The sequence below is a fragment of the Pelmatolapia mariae genome, linkage group LG13 (assembly GCF_036321145.2).
Source record: "Pelmatolapia mariae isolate MD_Pm_ZW linkage group LG13, Pm_UMD_F_2, whole genome shotgun sequence".
Classification (NCBI taxonomy): Eukaryota; Metazoa; Chordata; class Actinopteri; order Cichliformes; family Cichlidae; genus Pelmatolapia; species Pelmatolapia mariae.
The window spans coordinates 21,171,398-21,192,311 of record NC_086238.1 but is presented as its reverse complement, the minus strand read 5'-3'; the positions used below and the strand labels follow the sequence as shown (position 1 = coordinate 21,192,311).

At 44.5% G+C, this 20,914-nt stretch overlaps 1 protein-coding gene across 1 annotated transcript in view; it reads right to left on the bottom strand.

Annotated features, from left to right (window-relative positions):
* thada (THADA armadillo repeat containing) overlaps positions 1 to 20,914 on the bottom strand; it is a 113,836-nt gene that overhangs the window by 30,042 nt on the left and 62,880 nt on the right. The window contains exons 30-31 of the mRNA XM_063491729.1: positions 15,187 to 15,290; positions 12,331 to 12,413 (exon numbers count right to left, since the gene is read on the bottom strand). Of these exons, the coding sequence (XP_063347799.1) occupies positions 12,331 to 12,413; positions 15,187 to 15,290 (187 nt within the window). The remainder of the gene's footprint in view (positions 1 to 12,330; positions 12,414 to 15,186; positions 15,291 to 20,914) is intronic.

Genomic DNA, 20,914 nt, shown 5'->3' with positions numbered 1-20,914 from the left:
CAAGCCGCAACCTTCAGATCTAAAAAAAACTATTAAGCTAACATGAAACACCAAAAACTGCACTTCCTCAAATGGCCACTTGAGGCTTCATCCCAAACAATTACAGCATAACAAAGTAAATCTTTGCCATGCTGTAATTTTATTTAATGGCCTGAAGGGGGCAACTCCTTCAACTGCAAAAAGACATCTGGTTGTATATTAAACTGTCTGGAGAGACCCCGTGGCTACTTAAGGTGCAACCTTTGTAAACACCCTCCTGATGACTTTATGGGCTCAGCTGCAAGTTTCAGGTCTTAGTGAATAACATAAAGCTCATTATGTGATCATCATCATTCTGAGAAACAGAAAGGAGGATGGACTAATGATCATCACAACTTAATAGTCAATAAGTGTGTGGTGTTGCAAGTTTCTCAGACGGAGACACCCTTCGCTTGTTTAGCACATACAGTTTTAAAACAGAGCAACGGTGAAAACACTAAGTTTGATAACAAGACTTCACTAATCACTGGGTGGCATCATGGTACAATCTATATTAAGCACTATACAGATTAGCATGCTATTTATTACATGCAATGTGCAAAATCAAGATGGTCCTCTGTTAAACATTAGCATTTAGCTTAAAGCACCACTATACCCTCACAAACTGTTAGCATGACTGTAGGCTCTTGAAAGCTCTACAGATTTGTGCTGAATATTTGGCTCCAAGGAGCAACCTGATATCTCTAATAATCAAGGGGAGGCAAACAGTGGGGAAATGGCTCACCATCTCTCTTGTCTGAGCAGGACCACCAGAACAGTTCAATTTCTGGGCTCAAAGCGTGCAAAGACATAAGAATAAAGAGAATGCTAACCACAGTAAAGCAAACATCGATCAGGGTCTGCGGTTATGCTGATTTCCCCTGCATATCTGTCATGTTTTAGTACATGAAATTCAAGACTTGAACAATCCTGTTTTACCCTGGTGGTATTAGCTTTTCATCGAAGACACCCAAATTTTCAAAGAGTACAAATGCTCTGGAGTTCAAATTTTGGCAGTCCGTGAAAAACAACTGATTGCACATGCAGGAAAATCAAAAGCCTCAGCATAGAGTGATGCTGCAGAGAACCGAGTTCATATGGTCTCAGAGCGCGACTTTGCTTATCCTGTGTGCACGCAGAAGAGAGGAACACAAGTGCTATATGTGTGATGGTCTGTTATACACTAAAGGTCAAATATTTGAACTAAACGTAACCACAGCATCTGGTTTAGGTCAACCTGGGCCAACCTTGCAGTTTGTGGTTTATGGGAGGACGGGTACTGAGCGGGTGCAGAGGGTCAGCATTCTGCTCCAGGAAACACTGAACTCAACAGCTACATCCAGCCCAACACCAGAATCATTTTTACCACAGCTCATTTTTAGAAGTGTCACTGGGAAATATACACACTTTGAATATTATGCAATGCCCGAGATCATATGACGAAGGGTGGGTGAGTGTTCTATATAGTCGTTGAGGAGCTGTACCACAAAACTGGGAGAAGAGGCGTGCTGCTGCTCTATTAGCGCTTCCCATAGCCCACTAAAAGCTGGTTGTAAAGACGCTTTGCTGTGTCGAACTAGAGTTCTGGCAAGATGCGTGCACGTGCTCTCACACGCAAGCACACAGCTGGATTTCACATCAGCCTCCACCGTCATTACCCAAACTGTGAAAAACAAACCCCAGACGCTACGTGTGTGTGTGTGTGTGTGTCTGACAAGTGTGAGAGAGCGGGCCCTCTTATTAGCCTAAAACACTGGCCCCACATATACATCTGTCCTAAAAATAAAAGGAAGCTAAAAGAAAAAGAGCTGTTAAATAATATTTCTGAAAAACAGGCAAAAAAGACAAAACATGAAATACAATTTTAGATGAAAAGAGAAGCACTCAAATTGCTTTTTATAACCACTTTTGTTCAACATTTAAGTGCTTTCTATCTAACACTCTCACTCCGATTAACACATTGGAATCAACTTGGGGATTGTCCAAGGATACTTAGGAATGCAGACTGGATCAAACCAGTTAGCTCCGACCTTTCCCGTCTCATGTTTTCTCTACTGGCTGGTTTGCTAACCACAGACAAAACGGTGGGAAAAATTAACCAATGGTTCTCGGGTACGCTTTCTCTCATTTGGCGAGCAGGTCAGAAATCAGCAGAGATACTATATAAGCCACACCCCTATTAAAAGCCAGACACAATGAATCAGCCGTCAGTTGTGTAATGTATGGGTAAAATGACAGGATGTTCAACCCAACACCATTTCGAAGGCTTTTATACATTTCTTTGATACAGAACGCAGGCCAGGTCACTGTGGTGGGGTGGCATTTCCCCAACCCTGCTGTATTTCACTGCAACTGCAGTCAGCAGTTCATCTTCTGCTGTGAGCTGGAGAGTTACAGGAGCTGGAGAACTGGTTCAGGTGACCATACGCTGAGCTCACTGAACAAAATAAGGGCTACAGTTGGCAGCTACTGTCTAAGATGGTGGAGCTAGTCTATCCACAGTATGAAAGAACAACTGCTCCAAGTATTTAGTACTTTTATCTTACAGGTTTAAAATGCTCAATTTTTATTCCCTAAATCTTCCAGATCAATAGTCGTCAAGTCAAGTAGCCTCCTTTTTTCAAGCTCTTAAGACTACCATGACCTGGATGACTACAAATCTACACAGACTTGTGGAGAACTAGTCAATAAGCTTGTTTTTTTTTAAACAGCTAAACCACTGCTTACTAATGATCCCTAAGCTTATGAGCTGTGAGCAGTTTGATTTGTGCACCCCAGTTTTATGATTATAACGAGGTAAAGCTCAGCATTTCACACAAAAACATTAAAGATGCGGTCAGGCCACTCAAGTCCAAGACATCTGCAGAGTGGTGTATGCTACAGTATTTCATAGGAGGAGGGTGAGCAAGTTATTCAGCTCTTGGCGCTAGACTGCAGATGGTGCACAATTCCCCAGAAAAAAAAAATCTTAAAGCTAAATGAGTGGAAGTATCCAAATATGGAGCCACACGGCTTACCAAGCTATCACACATGAACATCAATCAGATGTGCTAAACTTTCTTGAAGCCTAATTATGACAACATGGTTTTTTGGATGCACTAAGAATAAACTTCAAGGCTTTTTTTTTTTTAATACAGCACTCACATACCACACATGTATGGCATGTACAGCGAATGTGACAGGATGCTATAATGATTCCTCTCCATAATGACTGGGAAGGGATTGCTTTGTAACTGCACTGTAGGAAATCCATAATCTTCAGCTGTCTCATTCTGAAAAATGCATACTTTTTAAGTTACTATCTTATTAGTAGGTCGCTTCATTTTTTACAGAGTTTTGGAAAGCGATGCGTTTGGGTGGCGGCATTCAGAGAAAAGTACAGTGAGCATTCAGTCCTTGGAACAACCAGGATGAAGATAATCATTTGCTTTCATAAGAACTGCAAAAATCAAAGAAGCAGCAATGAATAGAGCTTGTAGTTGACTGCAGTGCTGTGCAAAAGTCCTGAGCCAACACTCATTTCTTTGTATTTTGATCGGAAAATAATTATTCTTCAGTACAGCCTGAACTCTCCCCAGGAAGCTTTGGAACGCTAACTTTTTTCCCACTCGACAAAAGTTAACGTGAGGGTTCCCGATGGTTAGGGACAAATGCAACTGCATGGCAGGATGCAGTAAACGGACCAAACTTCAGTCAGAAGAACAACTGAGATAATTCATCAATAATGCGAGGTTAGTCATTAATATACTGCTGCATAGTTACATCGTAAGGTTTTAAAAACTGAGCTTTAAAACAGAGAGAGGCCGACAGTGATCACTGCCTTCTTTTAGGGGCTTGTTCAGATTAAATAGAACAAGATGCAAAGCATTTAAACATGTTAAAAACACAACAGTCTTAATAAATGCAGAGTAGTTTGGACCCGGAAGCAGGGTTCATACGTCATCATTTAAAGACCGGATTCCGTTCTGTCGGGATGATCATACACTGCTTCAATAATGTTGCAGTCCAGGCTCTGGGGACGACAACCCATAACTGATATTGTTCCATTGTGTGTTTTTCTATCCACGTATGCTTTTACTGCATTGGCAGAGTGTTTGGGGATCATTGTTATGCTGAAAAAGGAATTTAGTACTAAGCATATGTTTTCCAGATGTGGTGATCTATATCTGACACTACATTTCTGTGTTCATGATTCCATGAATTGTGTCAGCATCTCCAACACCACAGGCTGAAACGGTCCACTGAGACCATTTCTAATGGGGCCTCGGGTCCTTGTATCAGGTCATGCTGGATTGTTTCCTGTTCTTTAAGGGTATGACTTTCAGATACCGTTCATCTGCAGAAGGTAGTTTATACGTCTGACCCTTCTTCTTTTGTTTTCCACTTCTTTATATCCTTGAGTAAAAAACAAACAAAACAACCATTGCTTTAAAAATGGTCAGGTACAAGAACTGGACAAATAAAATGATTAAAAAAATATAGTTCAAAAGCAAAATTCCCATATGGAGACTGGTTGTGTGAAAAAGTCTGGGTCCTTGGAAACAAACAGTGAGGGGTGGCTCGAGACTTTTGCACTGTAGATGTTGAAACATTGGTGCTCTCTTGTCCACATCAGAAATACCACTCAGTTAAACAAATCATTGATTTTAAAAAGCGCAACGACAGGTAACTGCTCTGAGAAGTTACGATGGCTCTCGCCACTAGCAGCATCACACCTCTGTGACGGGAAGTTTAGATCTATATGTAAGGTGGATTGGCAGATGACAGCCGTGCTAACCAGTGCGTTTCTGCACGTTTCTGCACCTAGAATAGCAGCTGTGCCGCAGTAAACTGTCATATAACCACTCAACCAGAGCGGTACCTAACCACACTCTGCACAGGCCTGTAGACTCTGACCTACAAGGAAAGAAAGCTGCTGCTACTAGCACTGCTAAAGGTAGCCACACTCTTGAAACTGCATCCGCCACATTAACGGCCACTAAAATATATCTGGAGACTTATTTTAGTATTTTGTACTTGTGCATCCACTTCAAGCCAGTCACTGCTAACCAGCTAGCCTTCCTGTTGTGTGTTTTCCAGGGGTGCTCTAGTGGGGGTCCCTGATAACTGCTCTGTTTTTAATCACAAAATAAGCCTACTTAGATAAAAAGAGGGAACCGTTATATGGTTATATTAAATAAATTATATATTTAAATAAGACAGTTGTATGGGGCACATGCACACTCATGAAAAACATCTTATGAACGATTCAGAGACAAATCACAGCAACATTTAAAGGATGCTTAAACTGTACAAAGATCCAATTCCTGGTTGCAAATGGCTAAACGTGCAATATTTATATTAGGGATGTGAGACTGTACATTGTGAGCCACATATAGCCCACTTTGATCTTGAGTGGGCCGGACCAGCAAAACTCCCCTTTCTGCCAGCGTAAAGAAGTTAAACTACACACGTAATCCTTGATCCTTCCTCCAAAGTTTTGCAGTGAGCCGGACTGGATTATTTGCTGGGCCAATGTTTGACAACCCTGATGTATATGAACAGGGGTCTATAAAACTGATTTTGACTTTTTTTCTTGACTTTTCCTCTAATTTTTTTCCTCCTTTTTTCAAGTTAAAAGACTAGAAAATTGAAGATCGTGTCTACACACAGCACACGAATACTGATGGGGCTGAAAAGAATCAAAGTACGTGTTGCAGTTTACCAGAACAGAACAAATTAAGGCCAGACTCCAGTCTTAAGCGGCTGTTTCATCATCATCATCATGTGAAAGCACACTAATGAAAACAAGTTCATTTTTGTTTGATTTTTACCTCCTGTTAGTGTCCGGCTTCCACTCTCCTCTCTCTCTCCTGCTAAAGCTTTCAGTTTATTTTACTGGCAAGGCTGGAAAGCAAAGAAACAGCGGGCTGGCAGAGGTGGAGATGAAGCAATGGACAGAGGGGGTTTTTTATGAGTCAGCACAGATCAAAGAGCTGGAGCAGAGAAATGTGTGCACACTCATGAACAAAGAGCTGTGTTCAGAGCTGAGAGGAATTGGCTGGTAAATGCAAAGTTCCTACTTAATGCAGGGAGCCAGTTAAAAGAGGGGAGGGAAAAAAAGTAATATTGAAAAAGGGGATTGTTCACCTTCTTTTCCTCTGGTGCCAGGCGCTCTTAAGAGCCTGCTGCTTTCAAATGAACTTCCAAAACCTGTGGCTTTTTAAATCTGATTCAAGTGAGAAGTGCAATTACACAAGAGGAACAGGGGGAGTGATTAGAGGCGAGGAGCAGGAACAAAAAAGAAGGAGAAATAAAAAGGCCACCACCAGAGCGGGTGAAGCCAAAGACAGACTTATGATAATAATCGAGGCATTAGAGGTGTGTAAGCTCGAGGCTGCTTATTTAGTTATGTAAGGAGGAGAGCCAAGTCAGGCCAATCTACAGGCTTGTTTGGAGAAATCCTCGGTATTTCCACTGTCAAGACCAACATGTGTTCAGCACATGGCCCACTGAAAACATCAGTGCCCTCCTCCCCTTTCCCTCTTTCCTCTCTGTACAGCGCTCCTCCATAAACTGGGTCACAGGCGCAACCCCACCATCTGTCACAGATCGCTCGCCTTCGGTTTCACATTCCTCCAGCGTGGAGACCCCGCAAGTCTGCGTGCGTGCGCACATGACCGCACAAGCGTGCACACACACGCACCAGGAGGCTTCTCTGAACTACCCGATACACGAGGCAGACTCCTGTCAACAATAAGTCTAAATGGACAGCGCAGCGGCGCACAGCCTCGCCAACAAAAGTTGCATGGTTGTCCGTTCAGATGATGAAAGTTCCGACGTCAAATTTGAAGCAAATGGACTGAACGCAGCTGCTGCTTGCTGAGCTGGTGAAATGCCGGGCAACGCCGTGACAAGCAGCAAAACTCAAATATCCATCACTCTGTTCGACTAGAATACACAGAACCCAGAAAAGATCTTTTAACAAAGACATTTTACTTTTGTCAGCAAGAACGTTTAAATAAAAGGAAGCTACAGAGGAAAGTTTAGGAAATTTGGTGGACAGGTGGAGCATGAGCGAGTGGGCAAATAGGAACACCAGATGTAGATCGCTTCATTTCAAGTTGTCAAAGTTGGGATTTTATCTTCTGGCTCCTATTTTTAGTGTTTCTAAGGCAAGCTGGAATGTTTTAAACAGCACAGCAACATTCATGGCCAGTTAGCTAACATGACAGTGATGTAACAGTCCTGGATGTGTACTCTCGAGCACAGCACCTCTGACTTCTGCTCTGATTTTAAGTGAGAGGACGTTAAAGAGAAATGATGTTCAACACTTTAACTGAGGGTAGGACTTTTGGTTTTGTACAATTTTAGAGTGAATAAAAGGAAAAGAGGCTCTTGTAAAATTGATTTCAGCTCTAAGATAACTCCTACAGAAGCGTCAGGGCTATGTCCTGTTCACAGTCCTCTTTAGGGTGCCTAAAGAACACCACTTTATTAGGTACACGTTCTTGGTATTATGCTGAACCCACCGTTGTCTTGAGAACTGCCTGAATACTTTGTGTTGTCAATTCAACACATCCAGGATACCAATCTCCTGTTCCACCCCATCCCAAACGTGCTCTATTGACAGTAGAGGCCATCTGAGTGCAGTGAATTCACTGAAATCTTAAAGAAACCAGTTTGAGATGATCTGAGGTTTATGATATGTTGCGTTATGTTGGTGGAAGCAGGAAGATGGATACACTGTGCTCATAAAGAGATGAACATGTGGAGCAACAAAACTCAGACAGTGACTTTTAAATGACGCTCAGTTGGTGTTGAGGGGTCCAGAGTGTGAAGCACTACACCACCAGCAGCCCGAACTAATGATACAAGGCAGGACCCTACAAACCAAATACTGCACCAGAAATGGACTCGGACCAGGTTTTTTCACATCTTCTCATGTTTGGTGAACTCATGCTTCAAGGCTGTTTTGCACTTAGAGATGATCTTCTGCATACTTTGGCTGCTGACATGTATTTGTGTGGTTCTCCAGCTGCACACAACAAGGCACTTCAGAGGGTCATTAATATGGCCCCCAAAAATCACTGGACATCCTCTTCCCTCCCTGAAGGACCTGTACAGCACTCGCTGTCTCAGGAGGCCATGGGACTGCACACACCCAGGACACCGGGTGTTTAAGCTCCTGAGAGTCAGGCTGCTGAGGTCGTGGACAAACACACTGAAGGACAACTTTTACAACAGCCCTAATCAATGCTAACAGCTCACCTGATTGGTTACCTCCTTGGACTTTTGGGGGGGCAATAACAATAATGTGCAATAAACACTCATTCTTTTATTTATTTATTAAGACATTCATTTTTTGCTCATACCTTTCTTGCACTTTTTAAAAAACCCCACTTTAAGTTATTGTGTTGTGTTTAGTTGCGCATAGTATTGATGTGGGACAGTTTCGTTGTACTATTACCGTATTTTCCGCACTATAAGACGCACTTAAAAAACTTTTTAAAAAATCGACAGTCCGCCTTATGTACGAATTCTGGTTGTGCTTACTTTTTTTTTTTTTTCTTTTATTGTTTATTTTATTGTTTATTTTATTTTTACTTGCTAGATATGGGACAGGGGAAAAGAAAAGGGAGAAAGAAAGAGGGGGAAAAAAAAAAAAAAAACAGCGGAGAAGAGGGACGGGGATATAGGGCAAAAAACAAAAACCAACAAAATAAGCAGACAAAAAATACATATATCGATCACCTGGATCACCTGTTGAGAAAGAAAAAAGAAAACAAGCAGAAGAAAACGAGAGTAATAGAATAAACAACATCACAATGATATATGGGAATATAACACTAAATACTTAATATTAAACATTATTGTGCAGCACGTAAGATCGACAGCGCACAGTGTGCTTTGAGGTAGGAGCCAAAAAGGGTGTAGTTTGTGTGTGTGATCACCCGTGTGTACACCTGTGAGCATGAGCGCGCTTGTATTTAAAAGGTTCCTTAATGTAATGATCTGCTAGAGGGTGTGGGGGGCCACAGTCCCATCCTCCAGGGCATGAAGCAGGTATGGAGGAGATCAAAACTCCAGACATCCAGAGGGCCCCAGAACACAAGAGACCAAGGAAGACCAACAGAGGGGCAGCCGCGCCACTGTCCCAGAAAGAGCTGAGGAGAGTCCCAGATGAGGGATCACTCAGCAGCCGCGGAGCAGAAGCCAGGGGGGGTTGCAGTGACGTGCCCGTGAGCTCCGCCGGCAGCCAGCTGTGCCTGAGTGCCCCAGGTTCCAGGCCCCGATAAGCAGCCACCAAGGAGTGAGCCGGTGTGTACCCGGACGCCCACCCCCGGACACAAGGAACCACCAACGCACCGATGTCTGAGGGCGTCTGCCACCGGCAGGGGAAGTGGTGGGGGGAGATAGGCCTCCAAACCTTGGAGGGCCTGAGATGTCCCCAGAGAGGTGGCGTCTGATACCCAACCTGACATATAGACACAGACATACAGGCACACTCAAATACAAACATCCATTCCCACCCTCATGCTCTCATAGGCAATTACTCCACACTCAACCAACGTGGAGACAGACATAAAGAGACGCTGTACACACAATCACACTCCCCAAGCGTACTCTAAGAACCGGGTCTAGGTACCCTTGCCCCTGGAGGGGGAAACTGCACCCAGACCCAGGTGGTGTTACCCTTTTCCCTGCAGTGGGGAGAAGCAGACTGCCCCGACTCCGCAGCAGCAGGGAGGCCCCACACCCCAGACCCCAGTCGGACGGCCAACTCCTCCTCCTAGCCCCCCCGCTCCAGCAGGCCGCAGAGACCGGGGGTGTGAGAAGACTCCAAACCTCCCTCTACCCGCTCATATGTAGTGTTGATGTATATGTGTTCTAAGGTGCAATTAAAACCCAGGAGGGCATGGAGCTACCTGCCAGAGAGCAGCAGGTAAGCGCATAGCCCCTCCTGATAGCCCTCAATGTCTACGTGTATTTAAAATTGAGAGGTGGGCAACGACGCCAGGGGTGAGGTGTACACCCTGATGGTAATTTGGAGTCCGTGTTGTGAGCCCACCCCCAAGATCCTATATGTATGTGTTATGAGAGTGTGAGTAATGTGAATGTCTAAGTTGTGAGATAAAATTGAGGCAGAGGCAGCCAGAAGGGGACAGAGGGGGGGGATGCCTCCTCTGCACCCTGGTGACACACCCCTACCCCAAGGCCCTGCATGTGTGGGTGATTGTGGTGGAGCGGGAAGAGGGAGGCAGCTGGAGATGGGGAGGGAAGAAAGGGAGGGGCAAGTGACCCCTCCCTGGGGCCAGCTCCCCCGCTGACCCCAGTAGGCACCCCCATACTCTGCAACCCGCCAGGGAAAGGGGGCCCAGGCCCATCCGGACCAGGGCCCAGTGCAGCAGCGCCGCCCGGCCCCACAGAGCCCGGGACAGCCCACCCGACCCCACTACAGAGAAAACTGCACCCACCCCATCATCCACTCATCATCCAATAGACGCCCAGGCTGAGATCTTCCTCCACCTCTCCTATATCACCCCCTCCTGCAGAGAGAATTCCTGAGGAGAGGAAAGCTCCTGCAAGATATGACAACCTCCCCCACCAGTTGAAGAGTCCCCCAGGTGGCTCGATGCACTGGCGGCGCCCTGTGCCAGGGCTGGGCCCCCATATACCCACCCGCCCACAACCCCAGCAACACACCAACCAGGACCCGAGCCCCCGAGGCCCGGCCAGGGCCCCAGCCCAGAGACGGAGCGCCCCCAGAACCTCACGCCCGTCCCGGACCCACCCAGGGGCAGCCAGGCTACCAGGTCAGTAACCCACGTCCGTCAGCACAGACCCTCCCCTAGCCCCACTGCACGCAGCCACGAGGAAACCGTCACCTAAGAGCCAACAGAGCCCTTAATTGGCCATGACCGCTACCCCGGGTTGAGCCCCCCAAGGAAGATGGTTGTGCTTACTGACCTCGAATCGATTTTATGTGGTACATGGCGCTCAAAAATCTGTCAAAAAATGTTTTAGTACGACTTTGGTAAGATACGAAGCTGCACCGGTTGATGGATTGTCGGAGCATTACGGCTGCCGTAGTCAGGAGCCTCGCGGAGTAATCTGGGTCCAAAACTCCATCAGCTTCAGGTCCCAAAGTCAAACGAACACTGCGGCATCACTGAGAGTTAAAAACTGTCTAAATTATTTTATCTTTAATAAAATGATCAGCGCTGCTGCTTTACCAGGTGTAACAATTATGTTTAACATCCAGGCATGAAAACAGGATTTATTAAATTTAACAGAGTTAGAAGTTAGCAGGAAGTTAGCTCGCTAATTCCCACCTAAACACGATATACCATGTTCTGACTGGATAGCTGGTACATAATGATGTGCTACGTTATCACTAGCAACACAGCTATGTTAGCATAACATAAACACAGTGAAGCTGGAGGATGAATGCGAATGCTTGTTTTGTTTAATGCGCCTTATGGTCCGAAAAATACGGTATATTAGGTATGAGTGTGCACTGACAATAAAAAGTTATCTTATCTTATTCTTACAAGTGGCTACTGTTGCCTTCATATCATGTCAAAGCAGTGTGCTCCTTCTCCTTTGACCTCAGAAATCAACAAGGCATTTTCATCCAGAGAACTTTCTCTGGATATTTTCTCTTGTTAGGACTGTTCTCTGTAACGATGCCTGTGTGTGCCAGTTTCTGAAATGCTCCAATCAGCCGCTCTGTCCCCAACAACCATGCCACATTCAAAGTCACTTTGATCTCCTTTCTTCGCAATTCTGATGCTCAGTTTGAACTTCGGTCTTAACCATGTCTACAAGTCTAAATGCACCGAGTTGCTGCCATGTGATTGACTGAGTAGATCACAAAGTGGCTTTTGAGTGTTTGTAACCCTAACAGTTCCTAATGTGGTTCAGAATTATTACTGTAACTTCACTCTTATTAAACTTATTTAAATGATAAATCAAAACATCTGGCTGTGCTTTTAGTGTGCAGTGATCCTGAGCCGTTATGTCCTTTATGGAAACTTCATCAGACTTGAATTTTTGGTGTCATCTTTACAAGTTCAGTAACAAACACCTAAACCATCCTGATCCAGACTGGATCAAAGTGGATGATTAAAATACAGCTTTTTGGCTTCGATGATCAATCTAATCAGCTTGTGTTTTACACTTGGACAAACCTTTTCATGTCACTGTATGTGTGTCACCACGTGGTTGTGGGTAGTGTGCAGGACTTGCGTTTGTGTCACGCTCTGCATATTTCTGCAGGTCTTCATTAAAACTCCGGTGAAAAGTAGTGATCCCACAATTACTACTCACCTTCCAGAATGCTGATCTCAGGCCCACACAGGCACACCAACACATCCACAAAGGCTCCTCTGGTCACCACACAGCTGTTCTGTCTGAAAAGAGAGAAACACGAGGCCGTCTTTGATCCAGCACAGAAAATTAACTGAAATCGGTTGAACCTCAAAAGCCGTAGAAACATTTGGACACGTTGGGGGAAAAACAGAGTTTGTGTTTAAGAGCTGTTAATAATGAAGGATCTCTTTTATTAAGTAGGCTGCTTAAATGTTCCTAAACTGCTTATCGATTTAAAGAGATAACACTGCAGCCTCCAGTCACTGATCATCTGTTTCCCATTAAGATCACAGACGAAGATTTTCTTCACGAACCGGCTGATGCCTTACCACAAACTGTTGAATTAGGGCAATGGGCATGGCCAACTCGGTGCATTTATTGCTTGTGAGAACGTTCGTGATCTCTGCTGTAACTGAGTGTGGGCTCTGTGGCTCATGCCGCTTTTGCACAGCACTGTATGACCTTCAGGAGGTAGATAAAATCCATTTAAATACCTTTTTCCCAGCCATATCCAGTCTGCTCCCTACACAAATGTATGCAGCACAAAGTGTTTACATTCACTCAGTAGGGTGTCAAGCTTTAAGCTTTCAATTTAGTTGAGCAAATTAACAAACCTGCCAACATAAATATAACATATAAAGTCACAAAACGCCATAAAATTCAAACATAAGCTAAAGACAAAACACACCCTGGACCTACAGTTCAACAGTCAAACAAGCGAAACATCTAAAAATTCACCAGATAAAATAAATCAGAGCAAAGGAAACAATCAGCTGAAATGACCACACGGTTGAGTAAACACCTCTCTGAGAGAGGCTTCAAAAAGTGAACATTAGAAACAGCCCTGCATGATTTTTGTGTTGCACTGCAACAGTGCGAGTTAGGTGTTCCTAATAAACTGGAAACTTCATACACTGCAAACATCTGAAAGCAGTGGCAGCTTTGTCACATTGGTCACATCCAAGGCCTTAATAATCGGGACCCGTCTTATCTGACAGACCTTATAGTACCATATGCCCCAACACAGCACTTCACTTTCAGACCGCTCGCTTACTTGTTGATCGGTAACAAGTAAGGTCCTGAACGCCTCCTGGGTGAGGCGTTCAGGACCTGTAAACCTGGGATGAGCCCCTGGAGCTGGCTTTGGAGTGCGGAGGTGGCCGGGGAGAGTGAAGTCTGGGTTTCTCTGCTTGTACCGCTGCCCAAGGATGGCAATAACAGATGGAGGCATGGATGGTGTTTGTTTTTCCTGCAAGTCCTGAGTGTCAGTGCGGGTCAACACAAGAAGGAAAACAAAAAAAACCCAAAGCTGTTCATCAGCTAATCAGCAAAACATTTAATCTTTCCACTGAACGATACATAAACCACTTAATTGTACTGACACAGACAAACAGTTACTGTTATTAGTGGGTCAGTAGCTCACGGGATCAGTCACTGAATGGCACAGTGATTTGTGTTCTCATTTTTGATGAATCCTGATGGCTGAGAATAGGCCAGAATCATATGAGTTGCCCCCAGCTCTGTCATCCTAGACGGGACTTATTTACTGAATGTCACTGGAGTTTTCACGCAAAGGCTTCAAAACACGAACGACTTGGTGTTATTTCCTTTTTATTCCTGCCCTGCACATTAGTGAAGTAAAGCTCTCGCTGCTGTCATATTATTTGTAAACGTCGACATTCTGTATCGCCCTGTGTGGCCGCTGCAAAGTGTGTGCGTTCTATCAAGATTGTGACCACAGCGCTGCGAGAGGCCGCGAGTGTGTGCGAGAGAAAACAACAGAGACAGTGTGCGAGCTTGACGTCATGTTTTCATCACTCGGATATTAATAACGCGCACATGCCCCCACATCAGCCGCCTGCACGCTTAATACACGCACACATGCACAATACCCGAGATGGAGCACGGTTAGAGTGTGTGTATGAGAGAGAGGAGCGACTGTTGGTTAACTAATGACAGATTCTGGCAGCGATGAGTCCTGTGAATGTGAGCTAACATCATCAAACACGCTGTAAGAAGTTGAATCGTTAGATCGCGATCCAAACTATACACTGGAGAAGGTCCTAACAGGCTGACGCCGGCCCTTCACGACGCCAGCGTCATCGCTGCAGCGCGGACACCCTCGCGGAGCCAGAAAAAGTCCAAAATGACACAACACAAGGATCGGTGTGAGGCCAAAACCCAACACTGACTCAGACCAGACGAACAATGCATTCCGTCCTTTTTGGAAGGCGGCTGCCTCAAATTAGTGGTGATCTGGATGAGTTTGGGAGGTTTTCTTTTCCCAAAAACAAAGATACTCTGACCTGTGATGTCCTTAGATCTGGGCGCCGGGCTCCCGGCGCCGGGCGATCAAACAAGCAGACTCTGGGTACGCTCTGGTGAGCAAGAATTCACCTCGTCATCTTAATAAAAGCTCATCAGTGTAACCAAGCAGAGCTAGTAGGGCTAGTGTTGCTAACCCAGTGGCGCTGTGTTATCTGCTGTAGGGCCTGAGCACAGGAGACCTAAACCTGACCTCAGACAGAAGAGGAGGAGTTGGTGGGGGGAGGGTGGCAGGTAACTGTGCCCCAACTTGAGGCCTGGACTTTTAGCAGGAGGGCAAGAGGTAGAGGGAAAGTAGGGGGGGAGAAACTGCATGCAGATGGGTCAGCAGGCGGTCTCTTTGAAATGGAAGCCGGGGCAGGACATGAAGCGGACAGGGCCGGGGAGGGGATGCACGATGAGACAAGGAGCTATTCTTCTGGCGAGGGAGCTGGAAGAGAGGGATGGATGCTTATCTGTGTGTTTGTGTGTGGGCGTGTTTAGGATTACCGAGAAGCGAGCCACATGCGCTGACAGAGAGCTTCACCGATGTCGCTTCCTGCTGGCAGGGGTCTGTGTGAGTCAGTCTGGTAGGAGCGCAAGAGAAACAGCACCTGCAGACCGACACGTGCACACACACACACAAATTGAAAAAGACAGAATGGATATTTATTATACATGAGTCAGAGTCACAGAGAATTATCTACAAGCCCTACAGAAACAGACTAAACTCCACTCATCTTTACATCTTGGCAGAGTGATACATACACATACATGTTACTGATACTCTGTTGTTCGAGTGTTTTTTCCCTCTTTTTCAACCACATTGTGTGGCAGAGATCTAATAAAAAGAGTCTGATGCATGTAGACTGTAACTACTGAATCACAAGCTACAGTGTGTAAGTGTAGATAAAAGATGGACACTTGTAGGACGTACTATCAGTGAAATGAATTGTGGTTTGCCTTAGGCTCTAAAGGGTAAGCCACGCAATGACATCACACCTTAAAGTGATAGTGTAACACAGCGGTCCCCAACCTTTTTTGCGCCACAGACCGGTTTGTGCCCGACAATATTTTCACGGACCGGCCTTTAAGGTGTCGCGGATAAATACAACAAAATAAAACTAGTACCCGTACCGAAAAAAAGAAGATTTATTCATAACACACGTGAAAAGACCCAGGAAAACCGAGTTAACGAAAAAAACGATAACAAAATAACGCTAAAAACCGATCAAAACCCTGAAAACCATACATTTCACACCCGAGTCTCAACTCTCGCGGCCCGGTACCAAATGACTCACGGACCGGTACCGGTCTGTGGCCCGGGGGTTGGGGACCGCTGGTGTAACATGTTTGGGTTTGCACTCAGTCTTAATAGGTTCATTACGAAATGAAGCATCAAACCACTACTGATGGGGATTTTCTACTGTTGGCTATATGACTGCATTTGGCAACAGGGTGAGCTCCTAAATGTTGGACTAAAGGGTGAGAAAACACTGTGCGGTGAATGAAAACCAGGATGACGCCTCTGTAAATGATGTACATCATTTATAACAACTTATATCATTTATGTAGATAATTTTTTTAGCTATAAGGTTTCATCAGTAATTACAAGACAAATACAAATTCCCTGGAGGAAAATTTACTTGGACACCAACCACGTCTGGACTACAGCACAAATACTCCTCTTTGTCTGGAATTTAATGGTTTTTATGGTGCATTTACAAACCAATCAAAAAAAGAAATCTTACATGGGAAATTATTGTTAGACGGGTTTTCTGTCTTGTTTTATTTATTACACTGAGCCAAACAGCCCGGGACGTGAACATGTTAATCCTACACAGCAACTCCACCAACCACTAGTTGCTCAACCTAAATGACAAGATGATGGTCAGAGTTGTCCCTTTTGATGTTCCCTCTTCTCCAGTAAATATTCAAAGCACACTTTGAAAGGTCAACACGCTGCTTGCTTCAAAGGAGCATCTTTCCATCCTGGCGTGTGACCTCTGGTCTCTGGACAGGAAAGCAAGAAGTTTCCCGATGAAGATTAAATCATTCTTTTCACTTCGGTCGATTTGCCAATGAGAGACTGAGCCAGTCTGCAGCAGGTGGACTGGCGGTTGGGAGTATTCAGAGGCCAGGACACAGGCTGGCTGGCTGGTTGGGGTGTGTATTCTGGGCCTTGGTAAGTATACTCTTTAAGCTGGGGCCATGGCCACAGACCAGTAGGAAGCCATTCATTACGCTATGCAGGGAAGGCAACGTGGGGAAAACCAGGGCGACCACGTAGCACCAAGCCTGGCCGCTGAGTTCTGGCCTGCCCCATCTCATCTCCTGCAGTCTCCACGCCCAGGCAACACCCACTGGCTCACACAAACAGCTTCCACACCTCCAGGTCCTTCTTCCTCTCGCTGTCAGCTCTCTCTCAGGGCTTTTCCACCTACGAGAAGCCAGAGCTGGAGCAGATTCCCAAACCAAATATTGAACATTTCCAAGTAATTTTGCTTCCCATTATTTCAAACATAAGAATATGTCTTCATTTTCACTGCCAGTTCCAACAAGCTCGGTAAAGGAAGTCATTCTAAAAGTAACCTATCACCCTGTTTGCTCACGGCCACGGTGCCAGACTAAAATAATCTTGTTTACCTGCGTGGATGATGAAATGCTGAATCTATTCTGGTGGGGGTTTAAATCTAGAAACTTCATAAAGTGTCTTTTAAAACTTGCTGGTGCACAGCCATACAGGATATTACAAAATAGTTGAGTTCTAAAGAAAGCTTGTGGGTCTGACTTCTAACTCAAATGTGGCCTTGATTACTTTACTGATATAAGAGCGGTTAATCATTTAACCATATTATTAAGATTTTATCACTTTGCTAGAAAAAAAAAGAAAGAAAAAAAAAGTGCAGATGAAAAAGTACTCCAGAAGGTTTTCGATATGCTTTGTGGTCTGTGCTGTTACTTCCAGTTTAGACAAGCACACGCCTGCTCATTAAAAGTTTGCTTGAGCAGCATCACCGGTTCCAGCACTGGTTCCAGTGTCCAAAGCAGAGAGCTCTGTCTTTTCTCCCTCTCTTGCTGCACTCCACAGTTACACCTCATCCACCGGGTTGGGAAGTCCCTGCATGGGAGGCTCAACCGGCTCAATCCAGCCCGGCATGGAGAAAACCGAAATATTTATAGAATTCCTCCTCCCAAAGACAGAGTGCAGAACTACACCCCATTGTGGGAGGAGATCCTGGGATAGGATCAAGCGTAAATGAATGGGAGACAATAAGACAGCAGCACAGAGACCTTCTGCAGGCTTATTTTTCTTGATCAAATGTCCGATTTCTTCCCCCTTGACTGCCTAAATGTGGATTTCCTGCTTTCTTGCTACTCCTTCCACACTTGTAGGAAAATGATCATATGACTTGTGGTCAAATAAACTGGTTCCGACATGAAAAACAAAAGCAGTACTGTGCATTGTATGATTATAATGTATAAGATGCTTAAAGGAGCTTGCACTATTATATATACTGACTTCCAGGAATCTTTTAAAACAAGTAGGAGACAAGCGTATGTACTGTATACGTATGTATCAGCTCTTTGAATGCTGCAATAATAAAAAGAGATGAAGGTTGCAGACACAGACCGTATAAAACACAGCGTGGTGTGTCATAACCTGCAGAAATGTACAGAATAATGGCTTTGTGTCTTGACCCCTTAAAACACATTCATGCTGAGGTTGTGACTGATGACACGTAATCCAATGAGCAACCAGCTTCCCAGTCAGACCCATCCTTCCTCCACACATCTGTTTTTTCTGAAACTGAGATGAGGCGATGGTGAAAACGTTTATCTTCATTTATCTAGGTGCACCTTTTATACTGTATGGATACAGGTAGCTGGTTTAGCGCCCACTGTTTATTATTAATGTAGAAAATAAATGCTACTGTAGTTATGCTTGCTCATTAAATATAAGTTAGACTTATGGGTCTCCTTAGGTGGTGAAGCAATTTCCACTTTGACATGATTTTCCAAGCAATAACAGATATGGTTAGCGAGTTAGCTGTGGCTGCATAGATCAGACAATGTTTGGTTCACATTATTAGCTGATAAACTCATATAAAAAATGGCCGGATACCAAATGAATTCCGGGAGTCTGGATAAATTAGTGGCTAAATCTTAACCACTTAAAACTGGCTTTTGCTATATGACGGTCATCTGTGTTAGCAGGCACACTGGAGTTAGCTAACATTAGCCAGAAGAAAGGCAGCTCCAGAGTGGATTTATTCTCAAGCATGTGCATCACATCCTTCAGATTTTCAGAGAAATATACTTCACATTCTTCAGATTAGATGTGACATGTTGTAAGTCCTTCAGAAGTCGCTCCAGACTCTATTCGAGGAAATGGTGAGAGTTGGTAACATCGCTGGCAACAAAATACATTAAAACATGAAAAACGTATCCAGTGTATGTGCTTCTATTTAAACGTGGAGGTTTGCAAACATTGCAAATAATTGGCACAGCGGTCTAGTGGTCGCCTCACAGCCAGGAGGTTTTGGGTTTGCATGTGCCTGTGTGGGTTCTCTCTGGGTACTTAAACTTCCTCCCACAGTCCAAAGGCACACATGTTAGGTTTAGAGGCCATTCTAAAAGATCGGTAGATGTGAATGCTAGTGTGAAGGGTTGCGAGTCTGTCTTTGTTGAGCCCTGATTATACTGATTATACTGCGGACATGGACAGCTGGAAACCCAACTGTCAATAAGTCATTCCTGTTATTCGTCTCTTTAGTTCACTCCTTGAGGCACATTCATAGTTCGTGCATTGTAATGTAAATTCCCTGCAGACGAGTCTACATGATCACAAAAAACATGCAGGAATGTGAACATCCGCACAGACTCTCACGCTCACCGTATGATCGTGAAATTCACATCTCTTCACACCTCATTGGAGCCGCGGACGCAGAAAGTATAATCGAGGCTTTAGTGCATTTATCAAAACAGACATATTTATTATATCATATAAAAAGATATTTATCAATGCAGCTGTTTTAGATACTTTACAACCTCATAGTGCAACCACGCGTCCCCCTATAGCTGTGGATTGGAACTTCAGACAAAAAAATACAATAAAAACTTGAATTATGAAAATATCAAACCCTCCTTGTATGCCTTGTTCTCTAAGCAGACATTTAACTGTTTGTGTGTGCCTTTTTGTGTGTTGCAACAAGCCTCATTCTGCTTTTGGGTCCGTTAAAAATAGTGGTGGTGGATGTGAGGTCCCTTCAGACTCTGTTATCAGGCTGCCCTGCCGTCCCTCCCACTGCCGCAACCACAGACTGACCACATGTTGTTGCAAGCGCACACGCACGTACGCGCGCACATGCACACAGCAAGTGCAAGCGCAAATAATTGAACAGCAATCCGGGGCTCCGTCCAGTAAAACACATTCACAAAGAAACGCATAAATCGGCGTTCACATAAAAGCAGATAGAGGTTAGGCAGAGTGTGGACGCGCCCAATTAGACAAAAAGAGATCCAATAAAGACGAGCTAAATATAAAAAAAAACAAAAGAAACACACAAACTTTCCCTTGCCCTGCACGGCCATATTCTTGCACAAACAAAGCTTATAAGTGCACTCCATGAGCATGACTACATCACTGTTAACAGTTATAACAGAGCATCGCAGCTGGCCCCCAGGGAGTTGTTTGTTATTTTATTATGTCCAGAGGCGGGTGTACATACTGGTACTAGCAGCATAGGGGGTGTGCATGTGTGAAGGACTGACACTCAGCTGTCCTCCTGCTTGAATATCCTGCAGCAGTAAAACAGGAGCTCCCTGAACAAGAGGACAGGGGTTAGTTTACTTTGTACATAACAGAAGTAAAGATCAATGATATCAGTGGACAGCAACTAATGACCATAAACATGAGACATTACATTTGTACTTGGGCAAAACTGACAACCTTAAAATGCCTGAATATATATATAAATTTTTAATGGAAACTGTCCGACAATATGGATTGGAAATAAGTGGTAGACAAATCAATTCTGCAGAAGAAAGTCAGGACATAAACATATGAAGTTTACAGGCATCCAACGCTGGTAGGGAAATTGTCTCCGAATGTTGGACACAACACTAAGGCAGGACACTACGATATATCATGATGTGAAGACACCAGACTAAACATATTCCTAAATAAGAAGGTTTTGGACAAATATGGTGAAGCTGATTACGAATCACATGAAGT